At 36.8% G+C, this 20,392-nt stretch overlaps 12 protein-coding genes across 13 annotated transcripts; 9 read left to right on the top strand and 3 right to left on the bottom strand.

Annotated features, from left to right (window-relative positions):
• Nucleotides 1–56: 56 nt before the first annotated feature.
• OCT59_028240 (uncharacterized protein) lies at nucleotides 57–1,201 on the top strand (the record flags this gene model as incomplete). The annotated part of the gene is made up of 3 exons (XM_066147159.1): nucleotides 57–422; nucleotides 584–865; nucleotides 932–1,201. 3 exons carry the CDS (start codon nucleotides 57–59, stop codon nucleotides 1,199–1,201), a joined length of 918 nt encoding a protein of 305 aa, XP_065993899.1.
• Nucleotides 1,202–1,292: 91 nt separating this feature from the next.
• Nucleotides 1,293–1,697, top strand: OCT59_028239 (uncharacterized protein; the record flags this gene model as incomplete). Its single annotated transcript, XM_066147158.1, has 1 exon — nucleotides 1,293–1,697. One exon carries the CDS (start codon nucleotides 1,293–1,295, stop codon nucleotides 1,695–1,697), a length of 405 nt encoding a protein of 134 aa, XP_065993898.1.
• Nucleotides 1,698–1,952: 255 nt separating this feature from the next.
• Nucleotides 1,953–3,305, top strand: OCT59_028238 (uncharacterized protein; the record flags this gene model as incomplete). Its single annotated transcript, XM_066147157.1, has 2 exons — nucleotides 1,953–2,195; nucleotides 2,334–3,305. The coding sequence occupies 2 exons, from the start codon at nucleotides 1,953–1,955 to the stop codon at nucleotides 3,303–3,305; spliced, it is 1,215 nt and encodes a 404-aa protein (XP_065993897.1).
• A 139-nt stretch (nucleotides 3,306–3,444) lies between these two features.
• Nucleotides 3,445–4,090, top strand: OCT59_028237 (uncharacterized protein; the record flags this gene model as incomplete). The annotated part of the gene is made up of 3 exons (XM_066147156.1): nucleotides 3,445–3,495; nucleotides 3,719–3,760; nucleotides 3,845–4,090. 3 exons carry the CDS (start codon nucleotides 3,445–3,447, stop codon nucleotides 4,088–4,090), a joined length of 339 nt encoding a protein of 112 aa, XP_065993896.1.
• A 1,576-nt stretch (nucleotides 4,091–5,666) lies between these two features.
• OCT59_028236 (uncharacterized protein) lies at nucleotides 5,667–7,252 on the bottom strand. Its single transcript, XM_066147155.1, has one exon. The coding sequence runs from the start codon at nucleotides 6,358–6,360 to the stop codon at nucleotides 6,160–6,162; it is 201 nt and encodes a 66-aa protein (XP_065993895.1). The 5' UTR covers nucleotides 6,361–7,252; the 3' UTR covers nucleotides 5,667–6,159.
• Nucleotides 7,253–7,789: 537 nt separating this feature from the next.
• Nucleotides 7,790–8,990, top strand: OCT59_028235 (uncharacterized protein). Its single transcript, XM_025309942.2, has 2 exons — nucleotides 7,790–8,011; nucleotides 8,121–8,990. Exon 2 carries the CDS (start codon nucleotides 8,124–8,126, stop codon nucleotides 8,529–8,531), a length of 408 nt encoding a protein of 135 aa, XP_025188010.1. The 5' UTR covers nucleotides 7,790–8,011; nucleotides 8,121–8,123; the 3' UTR covers nucleotides 8,532–8,990.
• A 256-nt stretch (nucleotides 8,991–9,246) lies between these two features.
• OCT59_028234 (uncharacterized protein) lies at nucleotides 9,247–11,992 on the bottom strand (the record flags this gene model as incomplete). Its single annotated transcript, XM_066147153.1, has 11 exons — nucleotides 9,247–9,622; nucleotides 9,698–9,840; nucleotides 9,905–10,194; nucleotides 10,265–10,393; nucleotides 10,474–10,583; nucleotides 10,642–10,792; nucleotides 10,869–11,009; nucleotides 11,088–11,200; nucleotides 11,694–11,774; nucleotides 11,831–11,877; nucleotides 11,941–11,992. 11 exons carry the CDS (start codon nucleotides 11,990–11,992, stop codon nucleotides 9,398–9,400), a joined length of 1,482 nt encoding a protein of 493 aa, XP_065993894.1. The 3' UTR covers nucleotides 9,247–9,397.
• A 1,577-nt stretch (nucleotides 11,993–13,569) lies between these two features.
• On the top strand, nucleotides 13,570–14,616 carry OCT59_028233 (uncharacterized protein; the record flags this gene model as incomplete). Its single annotated transcript, XM_025329970.2, has 1 exon — nucleotides 13,570–14,616. The coding sequence occupies one exon, from the start codon at nucleotides 13,570–13,572 to the stop codon at nucleotides 14,614–14,616; it is 1,047 nt and encodes a 348-aa protein (XP_025188008.2).
• A 1,748-nt stretch (nucleotides 14,617–16,364) lies between these two features.
• OCT59_028232 (uncharacterized protein) lies at nucleotides 16,365–16,914 on the top strand (the record flags this gene model as incomplete). Its single annotated transcript, XM_066147152.1, has 2 exons — nucleotides 16,365–16,470; nucleotides 16,547–16,914. 2 exons carry the CDS (start codon nucleotides 16,365–16,367, stop codon nucleotides 16,912–16,914), a joined length of 474 nt encoding a protein of 157 aa, XP_065993893.1.
• A 23-nt stretch (nucleotides 16,915–16,937) lies between these two features.
• On the bottom strand, nucleotides 16,938–18,159 carry OCT59_028231 (uncharacterized protein). Of its 2 annotated transcripts, none has more exons than XM_066147151.1 (3): nucleotides 17,799–18,159; nucleotides 17,541–17,715; nucleotides 16,938–17,413 (listed from the first exon to the last, which is right to left on the bottom strand). In XM_066147151.1, the coding sequence occupies exons 1-3, from the start codon at nucleotides 18,003–18,005 to the stop codon at nucleotides 17,262–17,264; spliced, it is 534 nt and encodes a 177-aa protein (XP_065993892.1). In that variant the 5' UTR covers nucleotides 18,006–18,159; the 3' UTR covers nucleotides 16,938–17,261. The 2 variants fall into 2 exon arrangements, with proteins under 2 accessions (XP_065993892.1, XP_065993891.1); XM_066147150.1 differs by having other exon boundaries at nucleotides 17,046–17,465.
• A 300-nt stretch (nucleotides 18,160–18,459) lies between these two features.
• On the top strand, nucleotides 18,460–18,729 carry OCT59_028230 (uncharacterized protein; the record flags this gene model as incomplete). Its single annotated transcript, XM_066147149.1, has 1 exon — nucleotides 18,460–18,729. One exon carries the CDS (start codon nucleotides 18,460–18,462, stop codon nucleotides 18,727–18,729), a length of 270 nt encoding a protein of 89 aa, XP_065993890.1.
• A 759-nt stretch (nucleotides 18,730–19,488) lies between these two features.
• On the top strand, nucleotides 19,489–20,301 carry OCT59_028229 (uncharacterized protein; the record flags this gene model as incomplete). The annotated part of the gene is made up of 1 exon (XM_066147148.1): nucleotides 19,489–20,301. One exon carries the CDS (start codon nucleotides 19,489–19,491, stop codon nucleotides 20,299–20,301), a length of 813 nt encoding a protein of 270 aa, XP_065993889.1.
• Nucleotides 20,302–20,392: the final 91 nt, after the last annotated feature.

Here is a 20,392-nt window from a genome sequence, read left to right as displayed (position 1 = left end):
TATATACCAAACAACCTAGGTATAACCAAATATCTTACATATTACCAAATAATAACATGGCTGGCATCGCTACTAGATATATAACAGAAAACGAGCTCAATACCGAGATGAGTATCGAAGAGCTAAGTAAGCACGCACCGGCGTTGGATATTCTTTTAACGGACAAAGTTAAGAGGGATCAGGCACGACGACGTCTCAAAAAAGGATACAACTTTAGCGAAGAACAGGTATTTACATTAATTCCTAAGCTAACAGCTGGTCGGAAAAAAGGAGGAGCCTTACCCAATGCTCCTGATACTCCCGATATCACCCAAGAAGTAGAACCGGACACAGTGAATACATGTCAAATTTCACCGAAAGAGACTATTAGAGATTTGGCCCAGCGTATCATTCGGGATAATCTTAGTGAAGTAGAAGTTAAAGTATAGCAAAAGCCTTAGCTGAATCTGCTTCTAATGCTAGCGCTGGCTTATCACGAATCTCTAGGCTTCGAAGAGAGTTGCGAAACCTCAAAGCCTCAGAAAAAATTATCTCAGCTACATTGATTCCAGACATAACCCGCTCAGCTAATAAAATCCAAAAGGAGCGTAGTAAACAATGTGAAGATGAAGGGATCGATTTTCCGGACCACTTCTCGTTAGAATCAGTTAAGGAGAGATTGGATATATATGATGTATCCAGAGCCCCTGGCTTACAAGCCCTTGCCGATGTAACGATAATGCTCTGCATCCGTCCTGCTGAAATAAAAACCTTGCGTATATCTAATGGAGGTGTAACTGGATATGCAAAAAATCGAGGACAACAAGACATTCCTCGAGTATTTAGATCACTAGAGAAGAACGAGGAGCGAGCTAGAGAATTGCTTGTATGGATTCAGGATGCGATTTCTTCTGGACAGTTATGAGACCCTGGAAAGCCCGGAGTGTTGTAGTTCAATACATTTCTGAAAAAAGATGAGTTCCTTCCTGAAACCGGCAAACCACTACTTCCTAGTTCTTTGCGTAAATTAGAGGCAGTATTTGCAGTTGTATCTCATGGTGCAAAGAATTTATCAGAAGCTATGACTATTGCCAGTGAAGGATTAAGACATTCGCCAGATAACCATGCCTCCCCAGCAAAAAACTATACAATAGTGAATTATCGAAAAAGAGGACAACCTTATGATCAGGCGAAGGCAATCAAGATCTTTGATGAAAACTAATCACATATAAAGGTTAGAGGGTCGGGATATCAATGTGCGTAATTTTATTTTTCGCTCGAGGCAAGATCTAGCATATATAAATATCACGAAAATGGTAACCGATCAAAAGCATTCATCTGATAGTGCACAGTTCCAAAGGGACCAGGTTATCAGACGTACAGAGAAAACAGCCCGAATATTTGGACTAGACAAGCAGAATGCAGAAGTATATAGTACGCTTTCTGGAGAAATAAAAGCGCTAACAAATAGGCTGGATCATTATTGTTCTCAGCATAAAAAGCTTAAAAAGAGGGTTAAACCACTAGAAGAACGTGTAAAGTGGCTGGATGATAATGTAGACGAACTATTTACTATAGAATATTGCAATTGTAGTAAAGAATCCATAAATACTTCGTCCGAGTCCAGTTCATCTGAGGAATTCGATTCCGATCATGCGCCACCAGAAAGAGAAAATCTGACAATAAGGCGAAGCCAAGAAGGTATCCGATCTGAATAGTCTGATTTAACTAGTTATCACTTCGTGCTATAACTAACCATATTTTCCGATTGAAAATTCTTCTATCATATAAAAATGCATGAATCGAATTTACTTGAGCTTCTTCCGCCAGAGTTGATATCATTATTTTAAAGTATCTTCCAGATCTAAAACATGCTAGCGGTATAAATGACATATGGGAAAGAGAGGTGAATCTTGAACGGCCCAAAAGGGTAATTCTCACAGATTTTCGATTTAGGATTGACATAGGCGCTAATGCAAATTTCATTAGTGAAAAAAATTGTGAAAATAGCATACGCAAAAGACAATAGTATTCCTAGAGTATACGGGTTTCTAGATGAGTCTTATTCCACACTAGGAAAGGTTAATCTACGTATTATCTTAAATGATGGTGAGAAGCATAAAATCATACCCACTGAATTTATAGTTACTGGACCAGATTGGCCTGATCAATTTCCTGAAATACTTTTGGGCTCACCATGGATGCGAGAAAATAGTGTACGCTTAAATATGTGTAATTCGACACTAACAATAGATGATAATTTTGTGATCCTCCCATATCGAAGTCAAATCCGGTCCTACCAATAGTCCGGAGCAGTGATCATTGGTGTAGAATCACATTTTTTTCGATTAAAGATACAGCATATATTATTTATGGCGCATTTAGGTGTTATAAATTTACCGGAACTATTGGAGCGGATTCTATATTTCCTAGTGGTAGATAAGACACTTTATCCCGCTCTATTTGTTTCCCGATTATGGTACAGATGCGGTGCCCCTATTCTATGGAAACGCATCGAGCTAAAGTGGAAGAATAAATGCCACTCTCGATTGAAAAAATTCATAAAACTAGTACGTAGGAAGCAAAAGCCAGTTTATTGCTTAAATGTAATTCATCTCGAAATATCATACTACCATTCACTTTCAGATAAAAAAATCATAAGCATTGTACATTCATGCCCAAATATAATCCATTTGAGTTTCAAAAATAGCGTAGGATTTAGTAATAGAGCATTAGAACTGATAGCAGGTTCATACCCGAATTTGAAGTATCTCAATCTGTGTGATGATAGGAGTTTTCGTACTCGAGAAGTAGATGACGAGGGTCTATGGAAAATCGTGAAGTCATGCCATAAATTAGAATATTTAAATATTGACTATCTCACAGAGATTACCGAACATTCAATTTGTGGTATTATTCGCTCCAATCCAAAGCTCCAGCATCTTGACCTTAGCTATTGTAAAATTACCGATGTGACTATCGAAGAAATTGCTAGATCATGTCTCAAATTAAAATATCTTAATCTGAGGGGGTGTGTTAATATTAGCAAAAAAGCTATAGATCAGCTAAATCCAAATACCCATGTTGAGAATTACCGGGATCCGATTGATATTCGAGCTGAGATGGAGCGAGTGATAGAGCTAATATCAAGACAGCCTAGAGTTGTTAATATTAGAAGTCGGCTTCACCAGATATTACGACAACCTAATTCCAATATATTCATGACAGTTGACTCTGGTGCCGATCACTCCACTATAGATATCAGACAAGCACCAAGGAATTATTCGATAGTATTATTCGACGATCTAGCTAGTCCGGAGAGATGATCATTAGCTCGGAAGAATTTGCTGGGCCACAGATTGTGCGACAAAAAATAAGTGGATCATCAGTCAGGTCTTGTGCGACATATTAATTTTGCATATAAAAACATTAATCTTTATTCTTTATTTTTTTCCCCAAACAATCATGAGAAAATGTGAAAGAATGTCTACAAGCAACACAGGACCAGCTCTAAAAGTAAATATTAACGTCAAAAGTATATGTTATGAAGGGCTGAGGGACTCGCAATTTTGAGATCGCCAGGCGTAAAACCAATATGTGTCTTCCGGTAGATCTACATGTGAAAAGGTTTGAAAATTCCGTTAGCATGCGCTTTCATAGAACTCTTGGCATCATACGACATTGTTAATCATGACTCATATCTCCTTAACTTTTTCCCAGCAAGATATAAAGCATGTAGAGATATGTGGAAGTTCAGCCAACTTTCCGCAAAAATTTTAAGGTATGTATATGTCAGAAGTTATGTATCTATGGGAACGAGCGTCAAGCCGAAAGAAATTTCTCACTATAGCCTTATTACCGATAGATAACAAGAAGCAAGATGTCTACCACCGATAATAGCGACATTATAAGCCTTAACCTCCGTTTCCGTAATAGTCAAAATAGAAATGTAATTTTCGTGATCGAGGTTTCCAAGAACGACCTTGTCTCTGTTATTGCGGATAGAGTTAGGGCTATATTAGCACCTCATCTTCCAGTCCGTCCGCATAACTTTCATCTTCAACAAATTTATCCAACCAACAAAGAAGACGTATGCAACCAGAGAATATGATTTCGGCTTATTTTCCTGAGAATCCGGATGAAGATATGATTCATATTTTTGTCTACCCTCCCCTTTCCCCCGAATAATAATTTCTATGTCATGTAATAGCGATATATTCGCATTTTTTATGTAATAGTTGCTCCGGCAACGATTTATTCATAAATAATAAAGTATCATTTTACCAGTACATCGAGAAAGCGGGTCACGTGTAATGATGCAATGCCTGTACTACATAAAAACCTATATTAATGGCCAGTATTCTCTTTCCCGAATAGAAATATTTTTTTATCTTACTCCGGAAAGTAACACTATTTTTTGTCCGAGCCCAATATCCCTATAAAAACTTAACGCTATGTCTGAAACTAGTACACCTTATACTCCAGCTTCCACCTCCACTACTGTTGCTGGAAATGAGACGGTCTCGTTGGCGGACGAAATTAAGAAATATGACACAGAGAAACTTATTTCTTTTTTGCAGGAACGTGGCTTAGGGCTAGACTTGGACGATGAAAATATTATTCGCAAGGAGAAGATTACGGGCCAGGACTTCTTTGACTTGACCGAAGAGAAATTTCGCAGTGTTGGTTTAGGCTTGGGTCCTGCATCAAGACTCGTGAAGTTCGCCAAGGAGTGTAAGGATAAGAAGTTGAGGGCTTTTTCGACATACCGTAGCTTAAAGGAAGTATTAGAAAAATATGACCTCGCTTCTGAGGGCACAGAGATTATACCTCTTTTCACACCACGAATCCATGAAATCCCAGACGAAAATAAGCATCTCGAACTGTGTATGGCAGATATCAAGTTACGACTTAAAAGCTATGGGACATTGGTAATAACAAGTTTGGAGTCCATGCGCAATGAGTACGTTTCAACTATACTACATACCGCCCTTCGTATCGCAGAAGATATCACGAAAAAGAAATTTAGTATGAGGCCTGAGTACGAAATAATTGGAGATGAAAGTAGCGGGCGGGTCGATTATGCAATCAAGGTAAGCCTTCCTTGGATTCTTACCGTTCCTCCTAAATCCTATGTGGTCCTAGAGAGACCTATTAACTTATCGCAAAATATAAACTTATAGGAATCCGAAGAGCTTATTTGCATCACAGAGGATAAGGTCCAGCAAAAATTAACAGAAGGCTTTGCTCAGAATATCAAGCAACTCGAAAGTTCGTTTCAAACGAACAAGAGAAAACGAAAGCGTGATGAGGACTATTTTGACTATCTGTACGGGGTTGTGACGTCTGCTAGGGATTGGCATTTTCTCCTCTATTCTCCAGGTGAAATATTACAGGCGAGTAAGGCCCCCTTTAGCATCGAATTTGTCGAAGAGGCTCTGGTTGAGAACTCCGAAGAATATAAAACATTGCGTAAGGGTGTTAAGAAGGTTTTGGGCATAATCATTGGCTTGTTGGAAGATAGGGCATGTGTGGAGGATAAATCGGATAGAAAGAGAGCTAGGATAGAGGGGTATCGCTTGAAAAAATAATCATACATATTAGCCTAGATGTTATGTATCATGGGCAAAGTCCCGAACATTTGTATTTATTTTAGCATGTATTAATAAAAAATTTTCTTGGCAAATTTCAGCGACGGCCCGTCGCCCAAAACATGTGATATATTTTTTATTTTGAATGCTTATATACATTTTAGTTATATATAGATCATGTCATCCGAGCTTGAATCATTGAAACAGCGTATCATTGAATAATGAAAGAATAGCTGAACTTAAACCGGAAATCGTTATTCCTAATAGGATACAAAAAATTAAGGAGTTCGATCTCCTATATCCACAGGTATAAGTAATTGCGTCACAGGCATGCATAATCTTCCGGGGAATTATCCATTCAATAATTATTAAGATCCCAACCTTTCACGGGATCGGCTAACGCATCCAAGAGTACATTATGTTCTTTCACTCCAAATGCATTAGACCTAGAGAATGCGTCGAATAATCTATTTTTTTCTTGATCAGATATATCTGGAAGACGTCTGGTAAATTCCATGAGTACAATGTTCCGATGACGAGCTTCCCGGGTTTGATAAAGTTTTTTCAAAGCATCTTCACCAAAACGTCTTTATCCAGTATATCTTTTCCTAGGGTCCCAATAATTATCCTGATCATCATCACTATCTTCTTCGTCGATGTCAGATTCGTTATTGTCATCATCATCCATGTTGACGGGCGAGACTTCATTATCTAATAATCCCAAAGCCTCCAAGAATTCGTATACCTCAATTTTATCACCAGCACTAGTGTCAGAATAGGTTTGTTCCATGACGATAATATACCAAAATATCTTATCTTCAATTTAGGTTATTTACCTTTCCTCGTCTATGGTCGCTCCGCATACCAGCATCGGGCGAAAATATGTTACGTCACTAAACACATGACGATTTGATAAAATACTCACGAGAACCATGATATATATATATATATATTGATGATCCCGCACCTCAGTCAATTATGAGTCCTATTATCTCTCCGGTAACCGCCTAGAAGAATTATTGGGCGAATCAATTACTCGCATGTACGCCACTGACATCCAGTGTTGGGCCGAACATAACTTCCTTGCAGTGTCCGAGTTAAAAAATCCCAACACTGCCGGCATCTGTAGTCATCATTTTTAGAGGATCTATTAATAAATTCAGCAAGAGCAATATTTTTGTGTTGCTACTTTCCTCAAAGTTCTGGTATGTTCTATCTCACTCATACGCAGTTCTGAATTACTAATAAAAAAACCACATCCGCGTTGATAAAAAGAAATAAATAGAGCCGATTAGAATATATGATTTTCAGATCTTCGGATAAACGGTATATTTTTATTATCTTACTGACGTTAGTGCATTCAGATTACGTATATAGGCTAATCATACATTGATCCGTTTTTGAATAGGAATTAGTAATGCATGTGTGATTCGTCATCTACAGATCTCGATCCATGATGAACCGATTTTTATTCTTTTTTTGTGATTACAATTGAAATAGGGGGTAGGGTAATAATAACTATTCTACATAACGAACTTCAATAAGAATTAGTAATACCAACGTGTACAGATTAATCACACATTAATCCGTTTTTGAATAAGAATTAGCGTTAGTAATACCAACGTGTATAGGCTAATCACACATTAATCCGTTTATATACAATTCATATCTCGAACCCGCCCACAAGGGGCCTCAAATATTCCGATTTTTATAACAATCGAAATAAGGAGTGCATCAATTGCGAAGCATAAAACGGATTTTCTTTGTCCTTAACAATCAGGCTCTGGTAACCGACGTAATTATGAAGATAAAGGGCTTCACAGATCTCTGGATAAACGATACATTTAGCTTATTTTGACTAGTGCAATGACGAAATAAGGTGCGTAATTACTGATGAAAAGATATTATTGTTGAAGTCTGGTTGAAGTCGGGTTGAAACTGCGCTTCAGCAAAAAACTCTCAATAACCGCACTTTTTTTCTCATATTCATCCGAAAAAGAAAAGCTATCAGGGTAAATAAGTTGGATAGGTTATCTTCCGCAGACTGATAGTCGTAAAAATGAAAAAAATAACGAAAAATGTAATGTCTGGTTGAAGTCTGGTTGAACTATGGTTGATGTACAGCTGATGTCCAGTTGTACAAAAAGGAAATAAAACCCCCTTATTACGTAACAATGCTCTAGGGCATATAAACAACATATCAACGAAAAACTTACCCAAAGTTCTAGCGCTCCAACACCCTGTCTCATAAAACTCTGTTATTGAACAAATTCGTACTCTTATTGATGAACGTAGAAATAGAAACGTGGAGGTAGTTAGCTTTGCTAACAAGGAATCGGCAAAGATTCTGGAATAGTATTGCGGATAGAATCAATCGAGAGTATGGAACGGTTACCAATGTAAAGAAAAATTTTCGAATCTTGTTCGGGATTATAATGTAAGTAAGTTACCACTGTTATTTGAGAAGATACCTCTGGTATCGAATCATGTTTTTTTCTCACATTATCATTTTGAAGGGGGGAGGTTCTAACTGTTGCCTTTGGTAACTAGGGTATGTGTGATTTTATAGCCGGTAGTCGTAGAGCTAGAAGAAGTCGAACGGGTGCACAATATTTTGATGAATTTCGTTCGCATTTTTGGGAGAGACCTGAAGATGAATTCGATAGAATCCGCAGTATTAATACTTTAAACCGAAGGCGAAGTAGGGGTAATGGAAATATTACACTCGCACCATCTACCAGGGAAGTCGAACGCGAATTGAAATCCTCTGAAAGACGGATAAGCCGAAGTCCACGAAGACAATTACCATCCGTTAGTCAAAGACGAACAGCATCTCGACCTTCAAACAACGATAATATGGACATTGTTTGCTTAAGCAAACGTATGAAAGACGAAATGGCGAGACTTCAGCACCTCAACCGCGGTACCTTTGGTACCCTGCTACTGCATTGGAAAATTTAAATGTAGAAGTGATCATCCCCAAACCTTTTATTAGTTTTATCCTTTTCTTAGCCTGTCAGCCCTTTCTCATGTAATACTTTACAGAGTTATAATAAAGAATTCGTTTGATTTTTTAGCTCCTCTAGAGCGCCCCATCGGGGCAAAAAAATGTGTTTATTTTGCTAGTATCAATAATTACATTTGCTTTTGACAACTAGATCGTTAAAAATTATTCTACAGCTAGCTCCTTCGGGGCGCTCCATAGGAGCTAATAAAAAAAAAATCTCTATTTGTTATTGTTCTTCTGAACTGCCTAGAGACTACGGGAGTCTCAATGGAAGGCGTTATGGGTCTTGAATATTCTGTTTGTTTATAGGAAAGGGAAGAAGTGTCAGAACCTGTTTCGCGTACAGTAATTTTCATCAAACGTATTCTTAAAAAATATAATAAAAAGAAATTTAAAATATGATATTCTGTTATAATTTGCATTGTTTTGCTAGTACATTAAAAACTTGTCTATTAGAATCTGTTTTAGAAAGGTAGATCTGCATTCTTTGTGATTTTTATGAAATAGAAATGATGGTATTCGTTAGTACCTCAAATAAGATTAGTTTAAGGATAGTAAAATTAACAAAAACTTAGATAGCAATACAAAGTAGTGGGAAGAAACTGCCATTGTATGGATTATGCTCAGCTAATCCCCTTTAGACCCACTACTCCAACTTCATATTAAAGATTTGTTTCGCCTGATTTTAAAACTTTTATTAGTAAAAATATAATATACATGTATGATATCCGAGCAATAGTTAAAACTAAATTCGTTATCACAGCTACAACTGAGCCTATGCTAAACAATAAATTTCGTTCTATTTCTGCTTTTACATTTGTTATGGTTTGCGTTTCTTAGATTTCTTTGTCATCTTGGTATCAGAACTGTGTTTCTTTGAAGATGAGGACGAGGGTGGGGATGAAGGCGGATCTGGTAAATCTAGGATTCTATTATTGGAGCAAAAGCGTTCAATTTTGCCAGCAGTTGACAACTCTCCAGCAAATTCGAGATCATTTGATTGTTCAGGAGTTTTCAACAGGGAAATTGTGCGAGCTATTCGTAGCTTTATTTGGAATAAAAACAACACTAGATCAGTAAAGATTCGTACATGATCATAAATAAGCAAACCAAATTATACCTTGCTTGATAACACAGCCGTCATCAGCTTCAACAGATTGTCAATTTCCACCGGTTCCTTGGGAACTTCTAATAGGGCTCCTTTTCGTAGGCGTATCATATACCCTTCTGCATAGTCAAGGGCGAATATCTGCAACATTCTCTCTGATAATAAAAAGTCGTTTGTGTTATAAATATAAAAGTCATGCTTGTAGACAGTTAAACCTACCCGAATGCAAATATCCAACCATCTCGATTTGCTTAAATACTTCTGTACTTAACTCCGCTGAAAATCTTCCCAACATGTCTCGTAGCATTCTAGTCAACTTGAAACCATCTGACATAAATTTCTTATCCTTTTCACCCTTAAAAAGATGTCCATGCTCCGCAGCACCATATTCACAAAGACCTTTTTCCATGCGGAACACTCCATCACCACGGCGACCGAACGGTTTACGTTCTTGCATAATTCTATTCTTTGCTTTGCGCTCACTACTAGCAATAGAACAAGATTCTCCCCTAAATGTTCAAACGTTATGAATTTAAACAGGAATAATTATTAAGCTATTTAAGCTATTCTTCAGATTACCTGATGAGCTCCACGTCCTTCAAGTTCCACATACATTGATCGATAATTGATGACCAGATGTTTGTGTCATACCACCGCTCAAGATGCGATTTCTCAAAAACACGCGGTTTTATTTCATACAGAGTCAACCTATCATATCCAATTCGAACAAGTTCTAGTTAAAGACTCCATAAAAGCATTAATGTGATATTGTGATGAATTAAACTTACAAATTACTTATGCAGTTCCTAATCCATATATAGTCGAACTGTTCTTCCACATCATAAACAGTTTTTTCACACAGTTTGCTGACCGTTTTTCGAAGATCTTTTACATTCGTCTATAAAATAGAAAAATATTAGCATTGAGCAAACAAATAACTTTTTCGAAATACGTGCTTTTCTGTACTGCGTTATGTAACATAGAAGATCAGGCTCGATTTTTGGCGATTTTTTAGAATTTTTCTCGAGAATCTCGTTCCATTCATTTGCAGAGAAGAGGTCACGAATCTTTTTATCATCAGTGTCTAGAACAAATGAATGAACCAAACTGAAGCACATGCGTAAAATCAATTAGTAATTGCATATGATGAAGTGTGAATTTGGATTGATAATGCCAAACTTACTTTTCGTATTTGAGCTTTGATCCATATTTGTAGATGATGTCTTCAACCTTGTTTCCAGATCCCAGTATCCACTTTTTTTCGTCATCAAGTCCTTTGTATGAAGATTCAAACTGCTCAATGAAACTTCTAGTGTTCTCATTACTAATAGGATAGAGGACTGTAATAAGTAACGCGATGTTTATTATAAAGGAAATAGAAATAGTTTAGCACTATAGCAACCTCTGTTCCTTAGTTATTTCATTTTCCATTTCTCTTATTTCATTCTTCCGATGAAGGATTATTGATGTCCAAAACATCCGAAAGTACTCAATATCTTTAAATTCACGTTTAATCTGTCGAGAAAAATACTGTTAGTGATAAATAATTTCTAGGCAATAATTTTTAGGCTAAGGAAAGTGTGGGACTGAGGTTGATTACCCATACTCTATTCAGGATTTACCCGTCAAGAGCTGTCCACACATATACACAATATACCGTAACTTAAACTGAGGTTTATTACCCGTACTCTGTTCAGGATTTACCCGTCGAGAGCTGTCCACACATATATACAGTATACCGCAACTTGGACTGAGGTTTATTACCCGTACTCTGTTCAGGATTTACCCGTCGAGAGCTGTCCACACATATATATAGTATACCACAACTCGGACTGAGGTTTATTACCCGTACTCTTTTCAGGATTTACCCGTCGAGAGCTGTCCACACATATATACAGTATACCACAACTTGGACCGAGGTTTATTACCCGTACTCTTTTCAGGATTTACCCGTCGAGAGCTGTCCACATACAAATATCTAATGCTACTTAAACTGAGTTTTTTTTACCTTCTCTTTCACGTTAGTTTCCAAATGTGCAATCTCTTCTAGGAAGCGTTTGCACCATACGCTTTGCAAATTATCCCAGGTCTTTGAAAAGGGTGGGAGATGACAATAAGGGGCCGGCTGACGTTTAAAAACTGTACATATGATAATTCCTCTGGAGAGACATCAGCAACATAACTCCGAAGAGCTGTCAAGTAAAAATTGATTAATATAAAACTGACAATCCTTAAAATAAGAATAGTTTGACTACCGGAATGACCAAGGAACTTTTCTTTGAAGGATAAGAGTGATGGAAGATCCATGGTGCGAACTTCAGAAAAGACTAAAAAACGGAAACCGGTTAAACATTTATTTTACGCGTTTACGCGTTTCATTTAATAGTCATATGACATGTTGATTGATCATCGTATGTCAGCATATTTTTTCTGCGGATATAATTCACGTGAACCAATGACTTACTGCGTATGATATATAGAAAAAGACTCAGGTGGATCTGGAAAATTTTGATCGTAACGGTTTTAATAATTCAAACATCTTTTTATTTTCCAATGCACAATATGTCATCATGAAAATCATCCTGCAGAAGATTTTCTATACTAAAACATCCCTAATAATACTAACTTTTCGAGGACACTCCCGGCACGGTCTATCTCTATACCAGTAGTCACTGCTATCAGGTAGGGAAGAGATCAAGCCAGGGCGCCCCAACATAATGTTACTTCTTTTCTGACTAACTGACTATTATTGAGATCTACAATTTCATAATAATAATATTCGGGATTTTGTGCCCATTTTATTAAGGTATACCAATTTACACTATAAAAAGCACATATATAACCTACTTTGTATCACCGAAGGGAAGCCACGCAATATTATGTTCAGGTAAATCTGTTCGTCTTCTTAGTCTATTGGCTTCGAGATAAGAAGGCTAAAGAGGGATGTATTTTATTTATTAGAATCTAGCACAGCTTGAAAGCGCGTTTCAGACGAATAAAAAGAAACGAACTGCGGTCAAACGTTTGGGAACGACTATTTTGACTATATTTATGGTATCGTGACCACGGGCACGGAGTGGTACTTTATCATATATACTCCAGACGGTATTTTCTGTACAAGCGGTAGTGAATACCAAATTAATCTTACGAAGTCCGCCATTAAAGAAAATCCTGAGCTACTTCGAAGCAATGTGAAAAGGGTAATAGGTATTATTGTTGGGTTATTAAAAGATAGGGTTAGTGTTGATAGTTCCCCAACTAGCAAGAGGGCCAGAATCAAAAAAATTATCAAAAAATAATACCATAAATGTTATGTATCGTGGGCGCAGTCCCGAACATTTGTATTTATTTTTTAGCATGTAATAATAAAAAAATTTTCTTGGCAAATTTCAGCGACGGCCCGTCGCCCAAAAACATGTGATATATTTTTTATTTTGAATGCTTATATACAGTGTATTAGTTTTATATAGATCATGTCGTCCGAGCTTGAAGTATTGAAACAGCGTATCATTGAACTTGAGGCAGAGAATGCCGAGATTCCTGAACTTAGAAAGAAACTTGCCGAGATTCCTGAACTTAGAAAGAAGCTTGCTGAGGTTGAAGCCAGGAATGTCGAGATTGAGGCCAGAAATGCGGAGCTTATGAAGCAGATGATAGAAGAGAATAACCGACGTGATGCCAGAATTGACAAATTGGAAGAAAAACAGTTGCAAAATGATAATACTCCTAATAAAATCTTATCTAACTTCAATTCGGGTGTGGTCCATCATGAAAAACCGTTAGAGGAGAAAGAGATGGATAATTTCTTGCTTGAGGCTCATAAGAAAATCGTTAGTAGTGAAATAAAGCAACGCAATAAGGAAAAGAAGCTTCTTACTGAAAGCATGACATCTTCGGAACAAGAGGTTGCGAAGCAATCAGGCCAAAATAGTCATAAGAAAAAGGGTACTGAGAAAATTGTTCAGGTGATAACTGATGGTATGATGGCAGAGCCATCCATTCAGGATAATATGACTGAAATTTCAGCGACGGCCCGTCGCCCAAATTGTTCTTCATCTCTGCTCGATTTAGCGAAGCTATTTGATAAAGCAACAGATGCCGAATATCGCACTAAAAAAGCCAACGAGGAAGAAATCTTATGCTGGGTTAACTTTGGGAAAGAATTCATGGTTCACTTTAGTGAACTCGTGGAAAATAGCAATGGCAAAATTGGAGAGAAAAAAGCAAAAGGTATAATTTATGATGAGATGTTAGAACACCTTGTCACCATTCGTGAGAAGAGATCAAAAGAAATGGGTATACAGCTTCCAAAAATCTCCCGTAGTTCTCTAACTAGAAGGACTCAAAGGTCTATGAAGCTTGTTAGAATAATCGAGAAAATAGGTATAGATAAAGTTAAGTATCTTAGTGAATATAGTCCCAATTCCATTTCAGAGTTGACTAACGATCAAATTCAAGAGATCATAGAGGCCTCAGAGAGGCGGGATAATTCTGCAGAGCAGGATGATTTTCCAACTCCTGAAATTTCAGCCGGAAATCTTGAGACTAGCGAAAAAATCTTGCCTGAAGAAAATACATCCTTATCAGCCGATTTGAAGGATTATATAAAAACGCTCACGGGGGCTTTTGTCGATGAGACCGCTTATTGGGGTACACCATACGAGAATGAAGCTAGGGTAGCGGAAGAAATGAATGAAGAGGTTGCTTCACAATCAAGGGAAGAAACAGACGAAAGTAGGTCAGACAATGACTCCGATTCTAATGATTCTGAAGAAGAGATGCCGGACGATTCGGATGATGATGGATATAGTGGATATGGTGGATATAATGAATATGGTGAACGTGATAGAGGTTATTATTATCGTGATGGAGGTTATGAAAGGAAAACCTCACCAATGATGAGTCCTATTATCTCACCGGTAACCGCCTAGAAGAATTATTGGGCGAATCAATTACTCACTTAGACTGAATTAAGCGAAATCGTATATTTCTTTTTTTTTGATCACGTGGGTGGCTTAGATAGCATGCAAACGTCATCTATATTTCTTTTGGCGCCCCGCAGTAAGACGTCACTGGTCCATGTAAATCCGCAGAATATAATAGGCGCAGTAGTAGGTCCCGGCGTCATTTTTGCCGAAGGCGAGGATCTATTAATAAACCCAATATTTTTGTTGTTATAGTGATGAACTTTCCCCAAAGTTCTGGTATGTTCTATCTCGCTCATTACGCAGTTCTGAATTACTAATAAAAAAAACACATCCCTGATTTTCATGCGGATCGTAAGACAGGGCGTTGTTAAGAAGAAAATCAAAAATGGAAATCGAGCCGATTAGAATCTATGATTTACAGATTCTCAGATAAACGGTAAATTTTATTATCCTATTTGTGTTAGCGCATTTAAATTACGTGTATAGTCTAATCGTATATTAATCCGTTTTTGAATAGGAATTAGCAGTACGTAATCCAGCATGTGTGATTTATCATCTACTGTTTTTACAGATCTCGATCCATGATAGGTTCTTTATTCCGATTTTTTTTGCAATAGGGGGTATATCAGCCAATCTAGATAATAAACGGTAGATATACCATTACTCCGTTTACAACATATCAGTTTAGCATGTTCATCGGATTTTACTTTTAGCGCAATTTTTTCACCTGAAAAGAAGGGGTCATATTAAATAAGCAGTATATTTTATTAGATAAGCTGTGCATATTTGCAAATCGTGGGGTACAAGGAGTGTAAAATTTACGCCAATGCTTCCGACGATTTTATTGGCAAAATAGTCAACTGAAAATTTTCATAAATACCCTGCCTATTTCCTCCCAACAGACTTTATGTTTTTGATCTGCATTTACCTACGATAATGAAGGTTTTTTATACTAAACTGCGCCACGAACGAAAGAAGAACTCCAATCTTCCTATATAATCGAAGCGAGAAAAAATCTAGTTGGATATTTAGTTCTTCCTTTGATCTTTCTTTAGTCAAAAATGAAATAAGAGAATAGGACTTTACAATATAGCTTATTCACATTCTGTATATACATAATAGCAAAGCTACCTAATGAATATTTGTTATATTTTTATTAATAAAAAACTTTACTCTTGCGTAAGGCCTCACGGCCAAGCATTTACGAAAAAATATTATTATTATTTCATTGCTTGAATATGTTGTGGGGATTAGGGGGGGTATGGGGATACGGGAATGCACTAACTTTTTTCGTCTTTAAGTACAGGCGCCGGACAGGATCTTGATAATTTTCTTTTTCAGAAATAGGGGTAAAAATTATGACAACATTTCACGATTATTCCAGATCCATATTTCGATGCGGGTTCTCTATGCTAGTATATATGGGCATTTAATTTTGCCAGGCGATTGTAAAACATTATAAAAGGATATTTCTAGAGAAGCGCTTTGGTATTTCTTTTCCTCCAACAAGTAAAAAATATCAATTTCACATAAAACTAATAAAGCAAAATCTATCTATCTATCTATCTATCTAAAAAATGTTCTCAAACTCAGATATTTTCTTGATCGCAGTCTTCGGCATCACAATTGTATTTTACGAGATGTTGAGCCGTGGTGTCCTAACTATGGAAATGATCCAGGATATTTTTTCGGGAAATATAAGCATTTATTTAATCTTTGCCATTACTATCTTCTTTTTTCGCAAATATCTAATGGGATCGCGAGATAATAATCTTGAAAGAACCGTCTTAACATTAAGTAATGAGCTTCAAAGAATGCGTACAGAAGCTGAATGGAGAAATGATACAGCATCTCAAGGTAGGTCGTCAATTAGAAAAAATATAACGTCATGCATATATACTTATCTGCGCCCTACTGCGCTTTCTTCTAGCAGGATCAAATCGATTCTCTTCCACAAGTCACGTTTCCATGGGACAATATTCCGAATATACGGATGAATATGAAACATACTGGGTCGAATTTACGGCCCTTTTTAATAATAGGAGGAAAAGAGAAGGTCGTTCTCCAACGCAATTGTACAATATTTTATCAATCGAAATCGGTCTTAGCGCTAGCACATTAGCTAGTTTTTATCGACATCAAAAATCACCAAGAAGAACTTCTATAGATAAAATCATCGAATGGGTTGAAAAGGAGGGAAATAAGAAATCAGTTAGTTTTTCTGATAGTAGCAGTAGTAACAACAGTAGCAGTAGCGGTAGTGTTAGAGGAAGTATCGGTGGAGGTAATATTGCGAAATAACTTGATGCTGGGACTCTCATTTATGGCTTAGGATCCGAGAACTCCCTCCCTCTTTGATAGCATCATTTATTTCAATCATTACTTTCTTCTGGTCTTTCGATCTATTATTCTACTTTTTTTTTATTCATTTTTTACTTAACGGATCGGCCATATTACATACTAACGAAAAAATACAAAATTTACTAAACTAACATAGCTATTTACAGATATGAAAATCCCGCTTTAATATAGAATAGCAAAGTAAAATAAATGATCTTCTTTGTTATTAAGAAATCACTCTTGGTAGTCCGGCTCAATGTAATTAATAAAAACATTAATAGTTTCAGCGCTTTGAGAGAATGAGGGCGTCACGGGTCTCGAACCAGAAGAAGGTGTTGTTGGACGCGATGTATTAGAAGGAATTGCTCGAGGAATTTTTGAAGCAGTTCCGGTTCTTGAAGCAATACTGGATCCCAAGGCAGATGATGACATTGATCTGGGGATTCTTGACGGTTGTAATCTATTCGGTGTATTAGATGATGATGATGGATTTCTTAAGTTACGTTGTGATCCTAGAAACAGTAAATATTTTAGGGGGAATATCCTGGATTTACCAAAGTAAATACGAATATCAGAAAAACAAATACCAGGTTCTTTCCAAAATTCCGTGGAGAACTCTTCGTAATAATGTTCTCCTATAAGACTTCTCTTCTTCTTTTTAGTTACTACAGTAGTTGGTGGACCCTCCACCCCAGATCCCTCATTAGTTGATAGTAAGAGACTCTCAGCTTCCGCCTTAGCTTTCTTATAGGCCACGGTCGTCTATATTTACCAAAAATATCAGATTAGAGTCGGGATAAGTATAAGCATAGTGTCTCCAACTGCTCGATTATAATGTTACTTACATAGTATGCCCGAGTTAGAGCTAAGAATTTCTTATTACAATCTTCCCCGGTGAAGTAGTTAGTATTATTTACTCGGTTGATTTCATTCGCAATATCTTCCCAAAAGTTTCTCTTATTACGAATAGAGGTTCGGTGGTATTCTTCATTCCCATTTTTACGTTCATCAATAAGCATTCGGGTTTGTTCTTCGCTCCACTGTGCAGACATTATTACGTTCAAGAAAAGCTTTATGGAAAGCAAAGAAGAAGTGAGGTAATAGGGTAAACCAGCTTCCTGCTTTTATGTATCATGATCTATGAGCTGGTCCCTTTCGTGTACAGTCAGCGCTTTAATTTTCGTAATGATTAATATAATGATTTATTAAAAAAATAAGGGTGGCTTAGTTACATGAATTCGAAGATCTGATTAGCCGATCATCCCGTGATTTGAGTTGCGGGAAGGTTGCGAGGAAGTGCCGGGAACTGTCTGGGAGCCAGGTGATACGCTGGATACAATATACGTCATACTACAAAGTACATAATAAAGGAGCGATCACATATTCTCCATGCATAAAACGTTTCATGTCCATATGCAAATAGCCTGTCACGCATCCACCAGAAATCTATATAAACTACGGCTTCCATGTAAAAAATTGAATTATAGCTCATACCTAATAAATGAAATGGTACGAAAATTAATATTACGTGGTCTTCCAGAGGCAGATTTTACTGTATATTTAGCTCCGGAGGATCAATCAGGCTGTTATTACCGTTATACAGAATTGGCACTAGGACATTTCATAGATAAGCTCCCACAATCGCGTTATATACGAGTTTCAGATAAATATGTTGCCATATGCCATCTTTGCAATGAAACTGATAGAAACTGGATAAGTTTGATTGATCAAGCAACATACCAAACTTTGCGGACATCGGATATGGTAATCATGTAAGGATGGTCAGTCGGTCTTTCGGTCCTGGACGGTCCTGCCCGGTCTTTGGGAAAGTTATAAGGAATGCACCCTTGAATTTTTAAGGCGCAGCAAGTATGGCTAAAGACCAATAAATGTCAAAATTTGGCCTTTATACTTCTTTTTTTAAGACCAGCAGAGGCGAAATTGGAAAAAGACCGAAAAAAGCAAAAAATACTGGTTTTGGCAAAATAAAAACCTGCCTAGCTCTAAATTGGGTGATTAGATCGAGACCAAAATTTACCACTTTTTGGTCTTTAATCAGTTCTGTTGTGCTACAAAAAATTGGAAGCACAGCCTTATTACTTTTCCAAAAATTTCCTAAAGACCGATCAGGACCGATCAAAGACCGCAGGACCGACTGACCATCTCTATAATCATGTCTAGTGATGGAACAGATATACCTATCAATCTCCATGAGGATTTACATAAAATAATACGGGAATGGTATTACAATGAATACGAATCCCCTTCAGCATTAATTAGGCGATGTTTGAGAAATAATTAGGTCTATTTATGTATTGAGTTTTTTTTTTCTATAGCACAGAAAAAATGTATTTGGGTTTAACAGTGTGTAGTCTCTCAAATCGGCTACAAATCATCTAATCGCTAATCAGTAAATCTGTATAAATTTGAATGATGATATTATCTAGTTATAAGTTGCTAAATAATTGCTAGAATTTGCTAAAAACGCTATAAATCACTAAAAATCAATATACAGTAATCTACTAAAACACTATTATGGATTTAGATAGTAAAACATATTCTAAGCTAATTGATGCAAACAATACTTATGGAGGCTCTGCAGAATATATAAGAATACTTGATGCGTTATTGCCTTTAACAAAAAGACATGATTACGAAACACCAGAAATGTGGTGTTCTCGTATCCGTGATCCATTTAAGAAAATACTTGAAGAGAATCCAAGAATCCTTTCTAAGAATGGATATATTATAATGTATGGAAAGATGTATGAAAATGATAAAGTTTACAGACAACATCCAACCGATTATATATATTGTAGTGTATGTGACTCCTTAGTTTTCATACCTAGAGGGTATGTATTTAATCGTCGCAATCAAGATAACCACTTGAAGAGATGTATTTCTGGAAATACTATTTCGAATGAACATGCAAGAAGAAATGAAATTCTCAAATCTATTGATGCAAGGGAATTTCAGATCTGGCAATATAAACAATATATATTACAAGAAGAGGCTAAAATTAATCGTCTTCGCCTAGAGCTTTTCTCCCAATCTACTTCACATTCAGAAAAGGATAAGTTGGCATTGGTATCATATGATTATGATAGTGATTCAATTACCTATGAAACATACAAGCAGATTAAAATGACTATGGCAGAAAATACTATGCCAAGTGCTGAGCCAGCTTGTATTTCGCCTGCCAGGCAAGAAATAGTTTCACCTAATTCTTATCAATCATCAAATTATAAAAGTGATACAGGCGAATTATTTATCTCATCTCAGTATGTAAAACAGCCAAAAGGCACTATGTTGAGATTGAGGGATGGGAGAGTACTCACGGTTGTCTAACTGGCTTGACTGATTTGGGCAATCTTAGTGAAGCATATTTCGATTCTGTGCGAAAAAATGCAGGAAGAAAATAGACTTAGCCATTAAGGCG

This window comes from Rhizophagus irregularis, chromosome 8, assembly GCF_026210795.1.
Source record: "Rhizophagus irregularis chromosome 8, complete sequence".
Lineage (NCBI taxonomy): Eukaryota > Fungi > Glomeromycota > Glomeromycetes > Glomerales > Glomeraceae > Rhizophagus > Rhizophagus irregularis.
This window is presented reverse-complemented; position numbering and strand designations above follow the sequence as displayed.

Excerpts from the sequence above, each read along its gene's own strand:
- OCT59_028236 (XM_066147155.1), bottom strand. The coding sequence starts at position 6,360 with ATGGAACAAACCTATTCTGACACTAGTGCTGGTGATAAAATTGAGGTA.
- OCT59_028231 (XM_066147150.1), bottom strand. The coding sequence starts at position 18,005 with ATGTCTGCACAGTGGAGCGAAGAACAAACCCGAATGCTTATTGATGAA. Across the intron at positions 17,716-17,798 it reads CTCTAACTCGGGCATACTAT|ACGACCGTGGCCTATAAGAA; the intron begins GTAAGTAACATT and ends TGGTAAATATAG. Across the intron at positions 17,466-17,540 it reads GGAATTTTGGAAAGAACCTG|GATCACAACGTAACTTAAGA; the intron begins GTATTTGTTTTT and ends TACTGTTTCTAG.
- OCT59_028235 (XM_025309942.2), top strand. The coding sequence starts at position 8,124 with ATGTGTGATTTTATAGCCGGTAGTCGTAGAGCTAGAAGAAGTCGAACG.